This window comes from Bombina bombina, chromosome 5, assembly GCF_027579735.1.
Source record: "Bombina bombina isolate aBomBom1 chromosome 5, aBomBom1.pri, whole genome shotgun sequence".
NCBI lineage: Eukaryota > Metazoa > Chordata > Amphibia > Anura > Bombinatoridae > Bombina > Bombina bombina.
In genome coordinates this window covers 985,279,850-985,300,328 of record NC_069503.1, presented here as the reverse complement: position 1 = coordinate 985,300,328, position 20,479 = coordinate 985,279,850, and the positions used below count along the sequence as shown (strand labels likewise).

At 38.7% G+C, this 20,479-nt stretch overlaps 1 protein-coding gene across 1 annotated transcript in view; it reads right to left on the bottom strand.

Annotated features, from left to right (window-relative positions):
• Positions 1–20,479, bottom strand: part of TMEM67 (transmembrane protein 67) — a 297,637-nt gene that overhangs the window by 268,610 nt on the left and 8,548 nt on the right. The window contains 10 exon segments of the mRNA XM_053715910.1: positions 8,658–8,814; positions 10,593–10,658; positions 12,609–12,701; positions 14,771–14,867; positions 14,967–15,121; positions 15,656–15,718; positions 15,792–15,866; positions 17,882–17,951; positions 18,406–18,496; positions 20,112–20,202. Of these exon segments, the coding sequence (XP_053571885.1) occupies positions 8,658–8,814; positions 10,593–10,658; positions 12,609–12,701; positions 14,771–14,867; positions 14,967–15,121; positions 15,656–15,718; positions 15,792–15,866; positions 17,882–17,951; positions 18,406–18,496; positions 20,112–20,202 (958 nt within the window).

Below are 20,479 nucleotides of genomic sequence, written 5' to 3'. Positions count from 1 at the left end.
CAGCCTGTAACAAACTTAATCTCCCAAAAACTGCTCCAACCGAAAAAAGAAAACAAAAAAAAAATGTTAGGAGGACCAAGTAACTGCCCAACAATTAGGACCATAAGAGCCCACGCCAGAGACCACACAAATCACTGGTCCCAAATTGAGCACAAAAACCTCTGAGGAGACAAGAATCCTGCTGTCTACGAGGTCAGGTGAAGAACCCTCCTCCACGAACACGACAAGGAGGACAACCAAGACTCCCAACATCTTACACTTCCGAATTGGAAGATACACAGAAACAAACTGACTATGTGAAAGAAAGTCTGAAAAGACCTCAAGGCACGATCCCAGAAACAAAGGGAACAAAGGGATTCGGGATGCAGAACCCAAATAAAAAAAAAATCTCCTTAGCATGAAAAACCCCATAAGGAGAGCGGATTACCAGACTGCAAGAGAGACTTGGACATGTAGAGAATACTCCACAAACGGAAGAGGTCAAGGATAAAAAAAAAATCTCCTGCATTGAGACAAAGAAATGATGCAAAACCTTAACAAGAAAGTCTAAGTTCCTGAAAAGGCAAAAAATAGAATGCAACTGCCTGACTACAGTCTCCGTCCTAGCAAAAGGAAATGAAACACTAAAAACCCCGGTCATGAACCCCGGGAACAGAACAGAAACAGATATCTAGACTCTGCTTAGGAGCCCACATACCAGGGCAGAAAGCGACGGATGATACAATCCGTAACCGCACGTCTGTTAGGCAGCCAGGCTAACCTTCAGGCTATAAGAACTAGCTGTCTTATCCAAGAACCGGCTAATAAAACAACCTCTTGAGAAGAAGAAAGAAGAGCGGTAAATAGTACCCAAACAGGTCCAGCCTGTTATTTAGGATACAACATATCTGATATAAACCTAAAAAAGAACAGAGATAACTAATACCCAACCAGGACCAGCCCAAAATGTAGGATATGAAAAATCTGTTGAAGGGTCAAACGGAAAATTCTAAAGTTCTAGCAGGGCCAGAAAACTGAGAATAATAAAACAGAAAAACATATAAGCTCCGAGCTTAAACATAGTCTAGGACAAATCGAGGGAACATCACCTAGACCAGAGACATCCTTCCTTGTTTTTTTTCTGTTTTGTGTTTTTTTTTTTGTTTTGTTTTTATGAACTTCCACCAGAAGATTCCATCAATCATGACTATGAAAATTGCTAGTACCAGAATCCCAGTTGGAAAAGTCTTCCCAAGAAGAGATTCTACATCAATCTTGAGCTCTAAAAAGAAAATAAAACTTATCGAATTATAAAAGAAATTAGGCAAGCGCACACAAGTAAAAGCCAAAGGGAAAGTGAAACCAACAGGTCCAGCCCGTCATGCGACACAAATCCTCAAGAGCTCAGAACTGGGAATCTGATACAAAAAACAAAGAAAAAACAAATATAGAGACGATAAGGAATAGGATCACCATCTCTCTAGTCGTCTAAACAAGCTCGCTATCGGATTCAGAAGACAGATTCAGCTGACGGATCAGAACTGGGAACCTCCAACATCGCCAAAACTCTCTCAGAAATCTAAAAGCAAAATTCACCTCCGTCGGAGTATCTGGAGGCTCCGACCCTGGAGGTAGCACCTCTGAAGCCTCAGAGGACACCGCTTCCCCAGAGGACTGATCGGATACCATCTTCCTCTTACATGCCGGACCTTGGGTAGGAGTACACGGATTAAGCCTTCGCTTGCACGTGGCAGGAAGATGCAAATGGGCTAAAACCATAGATATGGCCATGCAAAGCCGCATAGTAACCTCTGGTGGAAAAAAAACTCCTTCAGCAGAAGGGGTAACGGTATTCGGGACAGCTGCCTGTGTAGGAACAGAAGATTCTAGGGAACACACCTCACGGGATGCAGAATCCTTAGAGGCGGATGGCTCAGTGTTCTCTAACATCTCAACATTGGAAGATGAAAACACCCTAATGCGGCATACGGAACATAATTGAGAGGCCTGGGATACCCGGTCCTCCCCACAATATACGCAGGTATCAAAATCTGAATCAGAGGAGACCCCCGTTAACATATCAGAATCCTCCATAACTCAACTAAGTAGATTATGGACAAAAAAACAACTGGCACCATAAACCCCCAATGGCTGGGGCACTCACCACCTCCTATGACCCAGACAGGTAGAGAAACAGATCCTCTCAGCAGACAATTGGTCAGGAATACGGAAATGGAAAACAAAAACATGACCGCACCCGGTCACATGGTACACATGCAGGATCATTCCCGCTAAGGAAAAGCTCACCAATCTATACAAAACTGTGCAGCTTGAAAAGTAACCTGTACATTCCGTAATAGCCTATGAGCCCCAAATGTCTCTACATATAAGCAGTCAGAATTACATAACAAACATGATTAAAGCCTCCACTGTTCAAGAATCCCCCTCAGGAGATATTAACTCTTTATTCCATAAAGATAAAGGAGTCCCACTGAGACCCGTCTTCTAACATTAACATGCATGTAAAAATTGAAACTATCTTACCGGAATCTGTGCTCTGGAACAGCATCACGGTCCTTCAAGTTTAACAGATTGTAGCAGCCCTTCTGACATGGACTTGAGTGTAGAAAATCAGGCAGCAAAACTCGTCAACCTGATTGCTTATGGAGTTTTTAATATGAGTCGGGATGGTTTCGCAGAAAGACTCTCCCTGCATCACCAGACTCTAACTTTCATCAATGCTCTCACTGAGAAGCTGAAAAGACTACTAAAAACTCCAGTCCCATCTCAAAGAGTACTACCCTCCATAAGGAACTACTCTTTAATCTTTCAACACTTCTCTGCCAACCTCCTGTGACGAAAGGCAAAGAATGACTGGGGAATTAGGGAGGTGGGGTAGGTATTTAAGCCTTTGGCTGGGGTGTCTTTGCCTCCTCCTGGTGGCCAGGTTCTGTATTTCCCAAAAGTAATGAATGCAGCTGGGGACTCTCCTCGTATTATGAAGGAAATAGTGAGTGATTCTCTTTCAAATGAGGGGGTCTTGGAGATCTGTGACTAATAAATGAGCTGAGATTAAGAGGTTTAAATAGCCCCCTTCCAGCTCCCTTCACTGCTTACCACTTCCGTGTTCCACTCCTGGAAAAATAAAATGTGTGCATTCAGGCCCGGGACTATCCTCAACTATACACCACAGATTATCTGCATGTGGTGCCAGGGATTGCAGAAAACAGTGTAGGATCTGCAATACCCATTCATGGCAAACACTGCACATAATTTGCACATCAAAAAGCTACATTTTATGATATTTACATTGCTTGCCTCATCCTGTGTCCTTCCCTACTGGTACTTATACATACTACTTAGGTAAATTAACAAGATATTTTAAGTTTTAGTACAAGTTAGCTACAGACGATAATAAAAAGATACCTCCTCACCTCACTTAGAGTGGTGCCCAAAACTTGGACTGTGGTCTACCAGTCAACTGCTTTGCCCATTAAGATACACCATGGTATTGATCTTAGCTACAGCGGCTTAACAGGCGCGCTACTTTTCGTTGTTAGCTGGACTATTAAACCAACTGTTATTAAAATAGTGCGGCTAGGATCAATAGCGCAGCTGGCAAGTATGTTGAGATCCAGGGGTGCAGTTGTGACAGGACCCGCCTGTTCAAAGCTATAGAAGTAAAATAACTATGATGCATTTGCAGTGTTAAACATTGAACAGAATGTCAACTCAACATTATATTAACAACTATATATTGAAAAACAATAATGCATTTAAACCCAAAAATTCATGGTGATGTTTTTCCAGCTACATACTCACAAAACTACACAAAACTCATAATTTACTGTAACTGCTCCATTCAAAACGTTAACTGTAAATCTGTGAAAAACAAATAAAGGTCCTTTATTGTTTCCACCTGTTAAAGTATATAAGCAAAATTGTTTAATATTGCACCCCAGGTGCACAAACTACAATTATTAGTTGTGAAGTGTTAACCCGCACACTTTATTAATGAAAAATTAAAATCCAAAAGTTTTGGTAAACATAAGGCAAAAGTCCCTCAGAAGATGTGTTTTGTCCATAGCTTTGAACTTTGTTACTGCTAATGTGGGTAATTGTTAACACTGTGTTCTATTTATGTGAAAAACACAGCACCCTTTTCTTAAAAACATAATTTCAGAATCACCGAGGCCTTCTCCTGTATGATCCTGGCTACGAGCCTGGGAAGGAGAGGGAACGGTGGAAACGCATAAGCTAGGTTGAACGACCAAGGCGCCACTAATGCATCCACTAGAGTCGCCTTGGGATCCCTGGATCTGGACCCGTAGCAAGGAACCTTGAAGTTCTGACGAGACGCCATCAGATCCATGTCTGGAATGCCCCATAATTAAGTCAACTGGGCAAACACCTCGGGTGAAGTTCCCACTCCCCCGGATGGAAAGTCTGACGACTCAGATAATCCGCCTCCCAGTTGTCTACTCCTGGGATGTGAATTGCAGATAGGTGGCAGGAGTGATCCTCCGCCCATTTGATGATTTTGGACACCTCTCTCATCGCCAAGGAACTCCTTGTTCCCCCCTGATGGTTGATGTAAGCTACAGTCGTCATGTTGTCTGACTGGAATCTTATGAATGCGGCCTTCGCTAGTTGAGGCCAAGCCCGGAGAGCATTGAATATCGCTCTCAGTTCCAGGATGTTTATCGGGAGAAGAGACTCTTCCCGAGACCATAGACCCTGAGCTTTCAGGGAATCCCAGACCACACCCCAGCCTAATAGACTGGCGTCGGTCGTGACAATGACCCACTCTGGTCTGCGGAAACTCATTCCCTGGGACAGGTGATCCTGGGTCAACCACCAACGGAGTGAGTCTCTGGTCATCTGGTCTACTTGAATCATTGGAGACAAGTCTGTATAGTCCCCATTCCACTGCTTGAGCATGCACAGTTGTAATGGACTTAGATGAATTCGAGCAAAAGGAACTATGTCCATTGCTGCAACCATCAGCCCTACTACTTCCATGCACTGAGCTATGGAAGGCTGCAGAATAGAGTGAAGAACTTGACAAGCGTTCTTTGACTTTCTGACTTCTGTCAGGAAGATCTTCATTTCTAAAGAATCTATTATTATTCCCAAAAAGGGAACTCTTGTTGACGGAGACAGGGAACTCTTTTCTACGTTCACCTTCCACCCGTGAGATCTGAGAAAGGCTAGAACAATGTCTTTATGAGCCTTTGCCTTGGAAAGAGACGACGCTTGGATTAGAATGTCGTCCAGATAAGGTGCCACTGCAATACCCCTTGGTCTTAGGACCGCTAGAAGGGACCCGAGCACCTTTGTGAAAATCCTTGGAGCAGTGGCTAGCCCGAATGGGAGAGCCACAAACTGGTAATGTTTGTCCAGAAAGGCGAACCTTAGGAACTGATGATGATCTTTGTGGATAGGAATATGTAGATACGCATCCTTTAAATCCACGGTAGTCATAAATTGACCCTCCTGGATTGTAGGTAAAGTTGTTCGATTGGTTTCCATTTTGAACGATGGAACTTTCTGAGAAATTTGTTTAGAATCTTTAAATCCAGAATTGGTCTGAAAGTTACCTCTTTTTTGGGAACTACAAACAGATTTGAGTAAAACCCCTGACCTTGTTCCACAGTTGGAACTGGGTGTATCACTCCCATCTTTAACAGGTCTCCTACACAATGTAAGAATGCCTGTCTCTTTATTTAGTTTGAAGATAAGTGAGACATGTGGAACCTTCCCTTTGGGGGTAGTTCCTTGAATTCTAGAAGATAACCCTGAGAGACTATATCTAGTGCCCAGGGATCCTGAACATCTCTTGCCCAAGCCTGAGCAAAGAGAGAGAGTCTGCCCCCTACTAGATCCGATCCCGGATCGGGGGCTACCCCTTCATGCTGTTTTGGTAGCAGCAGCAGGCTTCTTGGCCTGTTTACCCTTGTTCCAGCCTTGCATTGGTTTCCAAGCTGGTTTAGTCTGGGAAGCGTTACCCTCTTGTCTAGAGGCTGCAGAGTTGGAAGCCGGTCCGTTCCTGAAATTGCGAAAGGAACGAAAATTGGACTTATTCTTAGCCTTAAAAGGTCTATCTTGTGGGAGGGCATGGCCCTTTCCCCCAGTGATGTCTGAAATAATCTCTTTCAATTCTGGCCCAAAAAGGGTCTTACCACCTTTGAAAGGGATATTAAGCAATTTTGTCTTGGAAGATACATCCGCCGACCAAGACTTTAGCCAGAGCGCTCTGCGCGCCACAATTGCAAACCCTGAATTTTTCGCCGCTAACCTCGCTAACTGCAAAGCTAACTTAAGTGCGTGAATTCTGTCCATGACTTCCTCATACGGAGTCTCCCTACTGAGCGACTTTTCCAGTTCCTCGAACCAGAACCACGCCGCTGTAGTGACAGGAATAATGCACGAAATAGGTTGAAGGAGGTAACCTTGCTGTACAAAAATCTTTTTAAGCAAACCCTCCAATTTTTTATCCATAGGATCTTTGAAAGCACAATTGTCCTCAATAGGAATGGTCGTGCGCTTGGCTAGTGTAGAAACCGCCCCCTCGACCTTAGGGACTGTTTGCCATAAGTCCTTCCTGGGGTCGACCATAGGGAACAATTTCTTAAATATAGGAGGAGGGACAAAAAGGTATGCCTGGCTTCTCCCACTCCTTATTCACTATGTCCGCCACCCGTTTAGGTATCGGGAAAGCATCAGGGTGCACCGGGACCTCTAGGAACTTGTCCATCTTGCACAATTTTTCTGGGATGACCAGATTGTCACAATCAACCAGAGTAGATAGCACCTCCTTAAGTAATGCGCGGAGATGCTCTAATTTAAATGTCACAACATCAGGTTCTGCCTGTTGAGAAATTCTTCCTGTATCAGAAATTTCCCCATCTGACAAACCCTCCCTCACTGCCACTTCAGATTGGTGTGAGGGTATGACAGAAAAATTATCATCAGCTCTACAGTGTATAAAACAGAGCAATCGCGCTTTCTCTGAAATGCTGGCATTTTGGATAAAATATTAGCTATGGAGTTATCCATTACTGCCATCAATTGTTGCATAGTAACAAGCATTGGCGCGCTAGAAGTACTAGGGGTCGCCTGCGCGGACATAACTGGTATAGACACAGAAGGAGATGATGTAGAACTATGTCTACTTCCTTCATCTGAGGAATCATCCTGGGCAACCTTACTATTTGTGACAGTACTGTCCTTACTTTGTTTGGACGCTATGGCACAATTATCACACATATTTGAAGGGGAAACCACATTGGCTTCCATACATACAGAACATGATTTATCTGAAGGTACAGACATGTTAAACAGGCTTAAACTGGTTAATAAAGCACAAAAACCGTTTTTAAACAAAACCGTTACTGTCTCTTTAAATGTTAAACAGGGCACACTTTATTACTGAATATGTGAAAAACTATGAAGGAATTATCCAATATTTACCAAATTTTCACCACAGTGTCTTAATGCATTCAACGTATTGCACCCCAAGCTGTTAACCCTTAAAATGTGGAAACCGGAGCCGTATGCCATTTTAACCCCCCTACAGTCCCAGCCACAGCCTTTGTTGCGACTTCACCAATCCCAGGGGGGTATACGATACCAATTGAAGCCTTCTAGGAACGTTTTCAGTGAATACCAGACCTTCACACATGCAGCTGCATGTACTATACTCAAAAGTAACTGCGCAATAATGGCGCGAAAATGAGGCTCTGCCTACTACAGTGAAAGGCCCTTCCTGACTGGGAAGGTGTCTTAACAAGTGCCTGGCGCTAAAAACTTTCCCCAATATTAAAAAAGTGTGAAATTCACTTCAAACTGCATATAATACTTAAATAAATCAATCGATTTAGCCACTAAAAGTGTCCACCAGTTTATAGCCCATAATAAGCCCTTTATTCTGTTTGAGTCTAAGAAAATGGCTTACCGATTCCCATGAGGGAAAAATTACAGCCTTCCAGCATTACACAGTCTTGTTAGAAAAATGGCTAGTCATACCTTGAGCAGAAAAGTCTGCAAACTGTTCCCCCCAACTGAAGTTCTCTCAGCTCAACAGTCCTGTGTGGGAACAGCAACTGATTTTAGTTACTGCTGCTAAAATCATACTCCTCTTTTAAACAGAACTCTTCATCTCTTTCTGTTTCAGAGTAAATAGTACATACCAGCACTATTTTAAAATAACAAACTCTTGATAAAAAAACTTCAACTAAACACCACATACTCTTCACCATCTCCGTGGAGATGCTACTTGTTCAGAGCGGCAAAGAGAATGACTGGGGGGGGGCGGAGCCTGGGAGGGACTATATGGACAGCTTTTGCTGTGCTCTTTGCCATTTCCTGTTGGGGAAGAGAATATCCCACAAGTTATGGATGACGCCGTGGACGGGACACACCAATGTTGGAGAAAGTCTGTGTATCCCACAAGGAACTCACCATAAACTTTAAACATGGTATATTACAAGAAGTGGGAAGTCCCACCAGAAAAGGTGGAATTTAGAGATTTTAGTTTTCGTCCTTCCTATTTAAGTTTTAGTCTTTGATGAGTGCTACTAGGTAAAACAAATATATATTATTCACAGATCTACTTAAAAAAAAAAAAACAACGCTCATGGATACCATTTTTTCTTCTTCTTTTTGATAAAACTCACCCTGATTTACAAAAAGTTCATTGTACTGAAGATTTAAATTTAAAATTGGAATGGCCCAGAGATTCTGTTTTCCATCACTTCCGAAGTAGGTCAGAAACACATCAAAGAAAACAGGCTCCACATACTCATTCAAGATCTTGGAGAGGGAAATTTCACACTGCAAAAGTATCAAGATAATTTTTAAACGTTTTGATCTTAAAAGAGACAAATGTTCATGGATCAGAGAGCGCGTGCAATTTTAAGATTCTTTTCAATTTACTTCTTTTATCAAATTTACTTTGTATCATATAAAAACATACCTATGTAGACTAGGGAGCAGCAATGGTAGTTATTTGGTGATTGGTGGCTACACGTGTCTCTTGTCATTGGCACACCAGTAGTGCTTTACTGCTCTTGCAATTATATGTAAGTAATGGTACAATAATAAAAAGCAAAGGAGCACTCAAAGAAAAAAGAAGCGATATAACTATACCAATGGGGGCAGGGGGAAGGAAACCCTATCAGGGAAATAGAGATAAAACTTAGCTTTTATTGAAATTGAATAATATGGTATAAAGTGTAATATATGCATTAATACTTTGATTAAAAACGGAGAGATATAGTGAGCCAGCAACCACGTAGCAAAAATAATAACTTATCTAATAAAGTAACTGAAGAGAGTGCAAAATAACAGACCACTCACGAGCTAAACACCGGAAAATAATTAACTGAGAAAAAGAAGTATAACCTCTCAACAAATTACTCTAATTACGGTGCAAGCTCAGAGGCAGCTAGAGAATACAATTAAGTCTAGACAGAAACGGCTATGAATCGCTTATATAGAACTTAAACAAATGAACGGGTTGCTGGACTCAGAGACAAGGCGTCCAGCAACCCGTTCATTTGTTTAAAGGGACACTGAACCCAAATTTCGTCTTTTGTGACTCAGAGTATGCAATTTTAAGCAACCTTTCAAATTACTTTTATCAAATTTTCTTCATTCTCTTGGTATCTTTATTTGAAAAGCTAGAATGTAAGTTTAGATGCCGTCCCATTTTTGGTGAACAGCCTGGGCTGTTCTTGCTGATTGGTGGATAAATTCAACAACCAATAAGCAAGTGCTGTCCAGGGTTCTGAACAAAAATTGCTTATATGCCTTTTCAAATAAAGATAGCAAGAGAACAAATAATAATGATAATAGGAGTAAATTAGAAAGTTGCTTAAAATTGCTGCTCTATCTGAAACAAGAGTAGAAAAAAAATTGGGTTCAGTGTCCTTTTAAGCTCTATGAGCGATTAATAGCCGTTTCTGTCTAGACTTAATTGTATTCTCTAGCTGACTCTGAGCTTGCACCGTAATTAGAGTAATTTGTTGTGAGGTTATACCTCTTTTTCTCAGTTAATTATTTTCCCCTGTCTCTACATCGTGAGTGGTCTGTTACTTTGCAGTCTCTTCAGTTACTTTATTAGATAAGTTATTATTTTTGCTACGTGGTTGCTGGCTCACTATATCTCTAAGTATTAATGCACATATTACACTTTATACCATATTATTTCATTTCAATAAAAGCTACGTTTTATCTCTATTTCCCTGATAGGGTTTCCTTCCCCCTGCCCCCATTGGTATAGTTATATCGCTTCTTTTTTCTTTGAGTGCTCCTTTGCTGTCCACCTCTCCTCTCTTTGCTGTTTTACTTACATTGATTATGGACAGTGAGCACCCCCCACATATGAGACATAATTATTTACTTATATTATTGGCTATAGTGGGGTACTAATGGATATTTTCCGGTAACTTCTATATTTTGAGATACAATAATAAAAACCATAAAAAAAAAACTCCAAATATAACAGATGTGCATGTTTTAACTATGTGTAGTAGTTATTAATAAGAACATTGACTAGATTTTTAAGCAGTTATGCAATACTTATAACCTGCTAACATGTAGGTACTTACATTTTGTTCATAAGTTGTTCCAAAAGTAAATGCAGCATCCAATCGGGATGTAACGTCAGGACAAAGCTACAAATGTGTTTAAAAGGCAAAATATTAGCGATGGAATATTTTAAATAGGTAAAAAGAAATCTCTATCACAATAAATTTGGCAATACGTACTTCAGTGGTGGATATGGAAACTAAACTGGGCTTGACAAATTTATATCAATCGTAATACATAAATATATACAGTATGTATATAAGAATATACATATTTATTTACTGTGAACATACAGTTCCCATAGACTGCAATGTAAATGCACTGCCTGGTGCAGTTATTTTATTAAAATATAAAAATGCTACAATTTTTATTTTTTCATAAAAAACACAGCACTGTATTTGAGTGGCATTTGGAGCACAATTATAAAATTAACCAGAGATCTGATCTTTGGTTAATTTTATAAGCGCTAATTGCTACTGCAAGTTTGAAAAGCAATAACGAGCCACATCTAATGGCTGGTTATTTATCGTGCACCCGCAAAGAGAAAATTTGCCCATTTGCGGACACGCGATAAACCAGTGCTCCACTTGTAATCTGGCCCTTAAAGGAATACTAAACCCTTTTTTTTTCATGATTCGAATAGAACATGCAATTTTAAGCAACTTGCTAATTTACTCCAATTTTTCTTTATTCTCTTGGTATCTTTATTTGAAAAGCAGGAATGAAAGCTTAGGACCTATTTTAGGTTCAGCACCTGGGTAGCGCTTACTTATTGGTGTCAAAATGTAGCCACCAATCAGCAAGCACTATCCAGTGTGCTGAACTAAAAAATGGGCCGGCTCCTTAGCTTTAATTCTGATTTTTTAAATAAAGATACCAAGAGAACAAAGAAAAATTGGTAATAGGAGTAAAATTAGAAAGTTGCTAAAAGTTGCAGGCTCTAAATTTGGGTTTAGTATCCCTTTAATCTTTGAATAGAATCAATTTCACATATTAGCAAAAACTCTTCTAGAACAAGTTATCACTGTTTGGATGACAGCTTTACAGAGCATGGAGCATATGTACATGTAATCTGTGTACTGTCATTCTAACAGCGTATTCATTCAAACAGCATATAATGCATCAGCAAAGACTCCATTCACAATGCTACAGACATATAGATGCCACGGTTGTCTTTGTGAGCAGGAACGGTGTGTGAATAAACGTGTTTAAGACTTATGTGTATATGCTCCTTGCACAGTAAACAGTATAGCTGAAACAGTGATAACTTCAACTAGACACATTTTTGCTAATATATGTGTATTGGAAAAAATGCATCTTTTGAACCTGCATTTTTTTTTATCAACAACTGATATGAAAACCCTTTCTTTAAGTGTTGACTTCTTAATGACTGGAAAGGCATGAACTATATCCAAAATGATCTAATGAATTAATTATATTCAGAACCAGGATTACTGAACTGCATAATCCAACAGTGGTAAAATGAATGTGCAGAACACAAAATATTAAAGGGACATGTTATCCGTATGCTAAATCACTTGAAAGTGATGCTGTATATATCTGTATAAGCCCTTAGAAATTATCACATGAACATCTCAATGTAAAAAGTAAGATATTTTACCTCACAAATTCTTCAACTCACCTATGAGCAGTTATCCTACAGCTACGGTTTTTGACACCTAAAGGGTAAAAAAAACCAGCAGCCAATCAGCATCATAAGTGCTGAGTTTACACTTCGCTTTACTGTGACCTTGTTAAATGTTACCATAATCTTGCAAGACATCATAGTATACTGAAGATGGAAATAAAATGAATGTGCCTGCACATACCAGATAAACGCTTTCTTGTAAATCATGGAAATAGCATCCTGATTGGATGTTTAAAGTCCCATTATCATCAGATGTTGCTACTGAGGAAATGGTGAGGTAAACAAATCTTACTTTTTTGACACAGGGATGTTCATGTGATATTTTCTAGTTAGCTCTTTGCATAATATAAAGGTACATCACATGAAATATATATTTAATATACTTTACCTGCAACAGACCTCCATTCAAACTTTGCCATCTCAAGAAATTCCCTCTTAAATCATACAGAGCTGCTAGGAAATGTAATTTTGTGTTTTCTCCCTGGAAGAAAATTTATTTTAAATCCATAACATGCACATATTCTTAATTTATGAAACTTTGTCACTTCCCTATTCTTAAAGGGACAGTAAACTTAAAAAAAATAATGTAACATAGTTCTGCACCTAGTGCAGAATTATGGAATTATGTAACATTATCTTAGCAACGGCTTTAAAAATCAAAAGATTTTTGTCCCCTAAGTTACACTTACCTTCTTTCCGCTCCAGGCTCTTCGGATCAGGTCTTCCTTTCAAAAGCGGTTTGTGGTTGTGCCGTCTAATCACATCGAGCCTGATCGTGTAATTGAACTAAATGTAGCTCGGTCCCGCTCTGGTCTGGTAGTAAGCTATATTTAGTTCAATAGCGCGATCGTGTGCGCTGTGATTATATAGCGCACCCGCAAACCGCTAAGGCCTGATAAGAAGAGCCTGGAGAGGAAAGGAGGTAAGTAACTTTGGGGGCTAAAATCTCTAAAATCTTTTGATTTTTAAAGCGGTCGCTAAGATAATGTTACATAATTCTGCACTATGTACAGAATTATGTAAAATTATTTTTTAAGTTTACTGCCCCTTTACCTTTGTAATAACGAACAGCAGCAGGACATTTATAGAACACACATAAAACCCAAACCCGTGTAAGTATCACTATGTTATAAAATAAGACATAACCAGTTTCCTCTTAAGTGTTTAGCTCCTGATACTCAAAATGTAAAATTCACATAGTCTGAACACATCTACACATTCAAATTTCAATTCAATTGTAAATACTACATCTCTTTTATGCAGGTATGTGCTCTGCTCTAACTCCACATAATACATATATAATCCTAATCTCCCCTCTCTTCCTCCTCCTCTATTTCCCATTGTTGTTACTCATTGATAACAGCTGGACATAAAATATCACAGTTAATATTTCAGATAATTGGCCATGTAGATAAACTGCTTTGGATACCTCAACTGGATAGATTATATCCTATGTGTTTGAACAAAGAAATGTTTTGGTCGCCCTTCCTTTGAGAAAGAATAGGTTCCCCCATTGAATCTACTAGATGCATTATTTTAATCTGATCATTTAACTGCTATATATATATATATATATATATATATATATATATATATATATATATATATATATATATATATATATATATATATAAATAAATAAATATAAAAGAATAACTGAACTAATTTGAAGTGGATAGAAATTCTGACTTGGTCATGTTAGTATGGGCATTATTTTAATTTGATTACTAGATGGCAATATAAATACATGGATGATTAAGGGTTAACGCTAAAGCAGTTTATGTTTTTGTTACCAGCAAGGGTACTATGGGCTCGATTTATCAAGCTGTTCGCTGCATTACCACTGTAGGTTCTCACAAGAGAACCTGCAGTCAGTATTTAATAAGCAGCAGTCATCAGTTTTTAAATGTTTCTCAAAGGGACAGTCTACTTGAAAAATGTTATTGTTTAAAAAGATAGATTTCAGAGCTGGACTGAATTTACTAGACAGGATCAGATTAATATACTTTAGGAATGGGCAAGGGCTGCACCTCACTGACAAGGTTCATAGAAGGCCGAAACCATCCTCTGGGCTTGTCATGTTCCTTGTTCAGAGGACAATTGACTGGTATTCCAAGGCAGGACTGACCTCACTAGGCAGGATCATATTAATATACTTCAGGAAAGTTCTCCTCTGTGAAAAGCACAATTGGGCTAAAACAGGCTGCACATAGGTAGTAACTCACCATAGGACAACCTACTGAGCTATTGTTAGTTCCTGGTAGAGTGCTTCTGTTTCTGTATGCAATCAAATGCAAAAATTAAAGAAGGGAAGTGAGAACTTCTCTGTACATAACCAATAGTGACAACCTCACAGGGATTTTATGAAGTCGTTTTATGTTTTGTTTACAACAAAACTTCATATGAAAAAAAATATTTTTTTTTCTTTAGCCACAATGATTAACCTGTGTATGTAAAATAGCAAATCATTAATTTTACACACAAACGCTTTTATATTTGAAAGACGTTCCAGTCATCCAAACCATACACTTGTCATGCCTGGTCACTTACTTTAAAATTGTAGGTTGTAGGAAAAGGAGAAGCTGTAAGGATTCGAGATGCTAAGCCTGGCTGATCGCCATAATAAAGCCATGGAAGATTTGGTCTCCTGCAAGAAATTACGTTTGTAAAATAAAAATATAGAAATATTAACAAACTACAAATAAGTTTAACAATTTACAAGAAATATGTAAATAACAAAATTTACCAGAAAGAAATGGAATGGACAGCTCCCACACCAGCTGTATTCGTAACCACGTAGCGAAAGAGACCACACGCATCAGCTGTAGGAGAGGTTACCGAATGCATGTTCATCACACACATGTTGCCTAGAGCTTGGCAAGCTGTTTGATTGGTGTAGAGCTGCACAGACAATTGGAAACAAAACTTATCAAAAACATAACTACAAGACAAAAAATGGGGCCTAATTTTCAAGGCACAGTTACAACCAGATTTTAAACCCAGATAAACGTCCAGAGAGGCAGAAAAAACATTGTGCATTAATAGAACATGTTAAGAATTTCGACAGAGTAATTTCAGTTTCATTAGAATGACACAGGCAGCTAAAGCAACTAAAGTAGAATTAGGGATATGTTTAGCGGTTGTGTTGACAATTAAACCACTGACTGCAAAAGTGTTTCAGCCCTCTTTGCCAGCCAAGGTGTTAACATGTTTTCTGGACTAGCAATATTTTAACACTTGCATCTCGGTGCTGTAATGTTGCATAATGTTCTGGCTGTAATATTATTAAATTTAAACTAGGAGGTATAGGTTATTAATGTCCTAGCTGTAATGAATAAAATTCAAGATCTATATTTCTAGATTTTATTAACAAGCATAGAATTATATACAAACATATTCACATCTGATTACAGTGTATATGACAAAAGATCTCACCAGGCAAGCTGCTGCTGCTGCTTGTAAGTGCATGGAAAACCATTCCGATCTTAGCGATAACCCCTGCAGGAAGATGTTTCAAACACTCAATCATTCATCTTACATAACACATGCATTATAATATTGATATGCTTACCAACTGCCCATAACGTATGGTGGGAAGAACCCTGGACAGAAAATGTGCTACTTCACTGAAACACATGCCACCAGTCTGCAATACAAAGAGAAGGACCATCACTGAGCAAAAATATCTTATTGTATGCATATCGCTGTTTAGCTGTGGGTAGATAGATATTTTTGCAAATTTTAATACACAGTTCATTTGCTGAATCTAACTGACAAAAACCCACAGTAAATGTAACATGTGCAAAAGTTTGGCCACGTATCTAGCTGATCTTTAGTTCTCTAAATTTCCTTGTTAGGCCTTGATCTAAGTTTGTTGATCAAAGTCAACAGCTTTATCTAACGCAGGAGCGGACTACATACCAATAAATGGTGCCACAGAAATTGCTGTGATCAGACAGTGAGCCTGTGACACGCTATCTGAAAAAGTGCATAGAAGAAGAGGGTGGCTTCAGACAGGAGGTAAGTATTGTTTTAGGAGCAAAATGACTAATTTACAAGAACACATTCAAGCAAAAGGCCATTTGTATGTTACATAATTCTGCACATATTGCAGATCTACGTAAACATTTACTGTCCCTTTAAAGTCTATGGAGATGTATTACATATTATATATAATGGCTGCTACAAAAAAGAAGCAAAGCTACTTAGATTCAGTTTCTAGCAGATTCTAGATGCAAAGGCCTCCACCTATATACCCCCTTGAGAAATATACATACACTGTATGACCAAAAGTATGTGGACAACTGACCATAAAACCTATATGATGTTTTTAGACATCATATTCCAAATCCATGGCCATAAAGAATTAGTTGAACCCCCCCCCCCCTGCAGCTGTAACAGCCGCTACTCTCCTGGAAAGGCTTCCCACAAGATTTTGGAGTGTGCCTTTGGATATACGTGTCAATTAATCCAAAAGAGCATTTGTGAGTTCAGACACCGATATTGCACAAGACAATCTGGCTCACAATCCATGTTCCATTTCATCTTAAAGGTGATCAATGAGGTCGAGGTCAGGGCTCTGTGCAGGCCACACAAAACTTGTTAAAATATGTCTTCATGGACTTTGTGTACAGTAGCTGGAACAATGCTGGAACAGGAAAGGGCCTTCCACAAACTGTTGCCACAAAGTTGGAAGTAATTTATTGCCTAAACTGTCTAAAATCTCTTTGTATCCTGTAGCATTAAGATGATCTTTCGCTAAAACTAAGGGGCATAGCTCAAACCCTGAAAAATAGCCCCAGACAATTATATTTTCCCCACCAAACTTTAAAGTGGCACTGTACATTTCAATAGGTAGTGTTTTTCTTGCACCAGCTTCTTCTATCAGACTGCCAGATAGAACACATGCCCACTTCTTATGGGTCCAGTGGCAGTGAGCTTTACACCACAACAGGGGATGCTTGGCATTGTTCATGTGGAAGTGAGGCTTGTGCACAGCTGCTCAGCCAAGGAAACCCATTTCATGAAGCTCACAATGCACAGTTCTTGTGTTGATTTTGCTTCCAAAGGCAGTCTGGATCACTGTAGTGAGTAATGCAACAGATGAAAGGCAATTTTTATGCACTACACTCTTCAGAACTCGGCGTCCCAGCTCTCTAAGTTTGTGTAATGTGCCACTTTGTGGCAGGGCTGGCTTCACTTCACAATAATAACACTTATAGTTGACAAGGACAGATCTGGAAGGGCAGAAATTGGTGGTATCCTATGACAGTGCCACATGCAATGTCACCTAGCTCTTCAGTATGACCCATTGCACTTCCAATGTTTTTATAGGAGATTCTATGGTTATATGCACCCGTTAGCTATAGATGAGGCTGAAACACCTGAACTAAACAATTAGTAGGGGTGTCCAAATGCTTTTGGCCATATAGTGTATCTGAAAGGAATTTTATAAGGCATCACTTTACTATGTCTAGGTGTCTCACCACCTGCTTTATTTGAATCTGTTATTTAATTTAACCTGTTACTTGCCATTTAAGGAATAAATACAATAAAATTATTTACTTATATGTTTATGTCTGCGACGTGCCTGTAACAAGATGGTTTACGTTATCAGCAATTTTCTTCAGCTGTTAGAGCATTGTTGAACTATGTCCTTACCATAATATTTGGTTGGCCACAGCTGCATGATTTAGTTCTGTTGATAAGTGTTTGATGACATCTTTCACACCTTAAAAAAACAAACATATTAAATGTATAGTGCAGAAAGCCTGAGAATTATTATGAAACAAAACTATTCTAAGAACTGATTTCATCCTATAGGACAAAAGGAAAGGGGAATTAAAATATAATTTCTTTTGTATGTCCAAGCCCAAAGGAGCAGTGCAGCATTAGCAAACAATATCACTAAAAGCAGGCACATAGATGGCTCCAATGGCCTCGAAAGAGCAACTCTGTGCTGGTCCAGAGTAAAAATAAACTTTTCTATTTATTTATGGGGTGAAATCAGATTTGTTCTGGTGATAATTATCATTTTTTTCTTTCTTGTTTTTGTTCCTGATTTCTTGCCCCCTAATATATTAATGTGACCCACTCACCCCATTCTTGTTTCACGTACTTTAGAAATATTAATACATTATGTTTCTAGAACAAAATAATAAAGTGTATGAGAGTGGTGCACTCACCTGTTTCCAAAAATGTTAGGAGCTGTGAAAGATGGTTCACATTCAACACAATAGGCTTCTTGAAGTAAGCTGCCATTCACATCCATTTCCACTAAAAAACGATTAATATAATGTACTTTTTTGTATATCCTCGTAAAAATTAATATATTATTGCTAATGACCGCATTATTCAGATAGAGCATGCAATTTTAATCAACTTTCTAATGTACTTCTATCATCAATTTTTCTTTGTTCTCTAGATATCTTTTGTTTGAAAAGCAGAGATGTAAGCTTATGAGCTGGCCTCTTTCTCTACAAACCCATATGTCATGGTAAATTGGACCAGGTAGCCGGATTTTTTTAAAGGGACACTGTGCTATAAAATCTATTTCTCCTTAATGTGTTATACCTACTGCATGGTATTAAATGTATGGAAAATGATACCTTCATGTTTATTTCTGTATTTATAAAGGGACTATATAAGAGACTGCAGAGAGATGTGGATAGCGGAAGACAGGAGATGTCAGTGGTGAGGTGATGCAGGGGTGAATAAATGCTGCTGTGGTAAAAGGCACTTGTTTTATGATGAAGTTATGCAATAAAAATGGTGCTGAAACGATGTTGTAGCAATACTGAATGTGAAATAAATAGAACAGCACCACCTACTGGTCAACCTGAATAACATGTCTCAATACTAAGATTTAAAGGGATGCTAAACCCAATTTTTTTCTTTCATGATTCAGATAGAGCATGCAATTTTAAAGGGACATAATACTCATATGCTAAATCACTTGAAACTGATGCAGAATGACTGTAAAAAGCTGACAGGAAAATATCACCTGAGCATCTCTATGTAAAAAAGGAAAATATTTTACCTCACAATTTACTCAGCTCAGCAGAGTAAGTTATGTGTAAATATATATACTTCAGCTGCTGTCCAGCTGCAGGTAAAAAAAAAAAAAAAAAAAAGGAAGATATGAACTTCAGCCAATCAGCATCAGCAGTGCTGAGGTCATGAACTGTTTTACTGTGATCTCATGAGATTTCACTTGTGAATACTTTTGAGTTAAAATAGCTTTCTTTTTTACATAGAGATGTTCAGCTTTTTACAGCTATGCTGCATCACTTTCAAGTGTTTTAACATTTGGATATCATGGTCCTTTAAGCAACTTTCTAATTTACTCCTATTATCAATTTTACGTCATTCTCTTGTGGTATCTTTATTTGAAAAGCAGGAATGTAAAGCTTAGGAGCCGGCCCATTTTTGGTTCAGCACCCTGGATAGTGCTTGCTTATTGGTGGCTACATTAAGCAAAATAAATACTGAATGTATATTGCAATAATGTTTCACTTGCAATAATGAAAAATGGTATGCATTTAATGGTCCTGTAAGTTTGTGAAGTATTGACCCTGTGTCCTTAGCAGATTAGATACAGATAGATAAATATTTTATTCAACTGTGCTTTTTTCAGAGAACATTCCTGTAAATAAGTTTGAGCCAGCCTAAAAGGCCAATTCAGCCACAAAATACAAGGCAATCCCCATTTAAACAAGAGGCTACTAAGCCCTGATCCAAACACAGGTAGAACGTTCCTAAAATCATATATGGTTCATACTCAAACATTGATGCAGCAAAATGACAGCAACTCCTTTAAGATCAACAATAATGAAAAATATCACATTTATATCCTGGTCTCATAATAAAATGCATGCATACAAAAACATACCTAGAATTTTTCCAGGAGGACATTGGCATTTCCCTTCGGAGGTTAACCCACCAGGACATGCAATACAATTCCAGCCATCTGTGGTGACACCCTAAAAGGAGTAGTTTGTTAGTAATGCTAAACAGAAATATACATATAAGCTATTACTAAATAAGTGTACAAATAATTAAGCATTCATAATTAAAGGAACATGAAACATAAAATCTTAATTTGGTAATTCAGATAGAGCTTGCAATTTTAAACAACTTTCCAAATGACTTCTATTATCTAATTTGCTTTATTCTCTTGGTATTATTTGCTGAAAAAGCAGCAAAGCACTACTCGGAGCTAGTTAGGGCACTGTGTGAGCCAATACCATGATGCATATA